This window comes from Venustampulla echinocandica (genome assembly GCF_003357145.1).
Source record: "Venustampulla echinocandica strain BP 5553 chromosome Unknown scaffold_1, whole genome shotgun sequence".
NCBI classification, from domain to species: Eukaryota; Fungi; Ascomycota; class Leotiomycetes; order Helotiales; family Pleuroascaceae; genus Venustampulla; species Venustampulla echinocandica.
Window position 1 is genome coordinate 1,889,111 of NW_022474206.1, and position 2,942 is coordinate 1,892,052.

Here is a 2,942-nt window from a genome sequence, read left to right on the forward strand (position 1 = left end):
CTCCTCCCCCCCCATCCCCCATCCTATAACGCCACTGATAAAAACAACATCACCACCACCACCCACCACGATATAAAACGGTACAACACCGCCACTCTTCCCGCGGCCAACAACAAAATCAACATTCATCCACCAAACCAACATCATCCTCCCTCGCCCACTCCTCCTCCACAACCCACCCCCCACTTTCTCGACACCCGCCCTTATACCTCAGCCCTCCCCGCCCCCAGTCGAAAAATAAAAATATATACAGAAAACCTGTCGATTTCCATTTCCATTGCGACCTCAATTTCGCTGCGAGCGGCCATCACATGCAACCCGCATCGTCCGCCGGGAATTTCGCAAATCTGTTGAACCCGCAGAAGAGCATCAGCAGTGTGGATAGGGAGCGAGAGCGAGAACAGGACGCCGCGAGAAGGAAACTGGCCGATTTGCAGCATCAGCAGCAGCTGGAGCGCTATCACCAGCAGCAGCAGCAGCAACAACAGCACCACAACCACACCCAGCACCACCCAGAGATGGCAGCCGTCACGATGATGCCCGCCATGGCTACAGCCTCACCGCAACAGCAGCAGCAGCTACAGCAACAGCACACCGCCGACGAGCGACCCGACCTCCCCCGACCCTACAAGTGCCCCCTCTGCGAAAAGGCCTTCCACCGCCTCGAGCATCAAACAAGGCACATCCGTACGCACACCGGCGAGAAACCCCATGCCTGCCAGTTCCCCGGCTGCACCAAACGCTTCTCCCGCTCTGACGAACTCACCCGACACTCGCGGATACACAACAACCCCAACTCGAGACGAAGCAACAAGGCGCAGGCCCAGGCACAGCATGGCGTCGTGCAACACCCTCTGCCCAATGGCCCCTTGGAGCTGCCCCCCGCCATGGCGAACATGATGCCTCCGCCCAAGAACAGCAGCAATGGCAATAGCAGCATGAGCATGTCCGCGTCCCGGTCCGCCCCCGCCTCGGCCATCGGCTCCCCCAATGTCTCTCCTCCGCACTCGTACGCCTCGTACTCGACCGTCGTGCCCTCGAATCTGAACCCATACGGCCGGAGTCTCGGCGGCAGCCCGAACAACGGCCACCAGAGCCACCCGCAGAGCCATCAGCAGGGTCACCACCATCTGGATATCAACCTCCTGGCCACCGCCGCCACCCAGGTCGAACGCGAGAGCACCTTGGCCACGCACCACCCGCACCACGGCGCCCCGAGACATCACTACCCGTACTACAGCCACAGCAGTCACAGCAGCCGGAATCACCTGCCCTCGCTCTCGGCCTATGCCATGTCGCGGTCCCATTCGCACGACGAGGACGATCACTACGCCCATCGCCATGCCAAACGCTCGCGGCCCAACTCCCCAAACAGCACCGCGCCCTCGTCGCCGACCTTCTCCCACGATTCGCTGTCGCCCACGCCCGACCACACCCCCCTCGCGACGCCCGCCCACTCGCCGCGTCTCAGGCCGTATGGAGGGGGATACGATCTCCCAGGCATTCGCAACCTGTCATTACAGCATACGCCGCCAGCCCTCGCGCCCATGGAGCCGCAGCTCGACGGCCCGTACCATATCACCAGCCAGCCAACGCCGGCCGCGCCACGGAGTGGTCTCACCATCAGCGACATCATGTCCAGCACCGACGGCGCGCAGCGGAAACTTCCGGTCCCGCAGGTGCCCAAGGTGGCAGTTCAAGATCTGTTAACGAGCGATAATGGCTTCAACTCGAGCGGGCAGAGCAGTACAACCGGGAGTGTGGCGGGAGGCGATTTGATGGATCGATTGTGAGAAGATTACAAGGGCTTTCGGGCCATAATTCACCGGAATACGGATCAAGATTCTTAATGGGAGCATCTCGAGGCTCTGCTCGAAACTTCCTCCGGGTTTCGTTACCGCCTTCTGGGCGATGATGCAGATGATGATGTACAGATAAATTACCGCGCACTATAGACTTTTGCTTTTCAACATTTCCTTTTGTTCACTCTTTTCTTTTCGCCATTTTCGAAATGGGACCGTTACATCATGACATTCTCACGACTCTCCAGTCTCTCCTTTAATAAGGATGAGGAATTACTCTCCTCTTATTTTGGGTTTTTTACCATTTGCTATTTGTTCTTGTTACTTCAGCGTCTCTACTCATAGACTGGCCGGGGATGGGGAACTGGATTCATTGGGTTCTTTGGACGGGATGACGGGGGTTCAATTGGGATGGAGTATTAGAGGGCGATCACGCATACCTTGGCTGTATAGCTCGCAGTATAGTTCGCTGCATGTGCGCAGTTTGAATTGAATGAAAAAAATGAATTCTCCACCAGCCGTGTATGATATTATGCCTTGTGATTGCGAGATACGATGACGACAATGCCAATGGGAGTAGCAGGTTAAGGGGCTGGTTTTGCATGTGATCTCGACAGATTGCCAACCCTTCACACCTTTCTCATGTCTCAGGCTCCCCCCTCCACATCTCAACTCTACAGCAAGAATGTACCTACCAAGGTATGTACTACTTACAGTACCTACTCCGTACGTGTGCCATCCGATAAGAATTAAGAATCTGATACGAAGGCACTCTACCACAATCCGTGGCACAGCATAGATTGACCATCATGATGCACTACCACATTAACACGCGATAGGTAGATAGCACTCTTTTCCGGTTGGGCCCTATCGCCACCACTATGTATGTACTGCACCTTAGGTACCTTATGTATGTACATGTACCTTTCTTTACCCTACCTTATGCCAGCCTGTCAGGCAGGGTAAAAGGACGAGATGCGGCGGCCGCCGTGCACAATGACTCGTAGGAAGGATTAAATTGGCATGTGAAGAAAGGCCCGGACGCTCGAGAAATTAATTATAAGGCGTTTCGGTCAAATAGATAATTAAGGTACTAGGTAGGCAAATTATATAAGCAGAAGCATGTTTCGATAGGATATG

At 55.3% G+C, this 2,942-nt stretch overlaps 1 protein-coding gene across 1 annotated transcript; it reads left to right on the forward strand.

Annotated features, from left to right (window-relative positions):
* Positions 1 to 311: 311 nt before the first annotated feature.
* BP5553_03162 (putative carbon repressor protein 1) lies at positions 312 to 1,793 on the forward strand (the record flags this gene model as incomplete). Its single annotated transcript, XM_032011785.1, has 1 exon — positions 312 to 1,793. The coding sequence occupies one exon, from the start codon at positions 312 to 314 to the stop codon at positions 1,791 to 1,793; it is 1,482 nt and encodes a 493-aa protein (XP_031871478.1).
* Between the last annotated feature and the right edge of the window lie 1,149 nt (positions 1,794 to 2,942).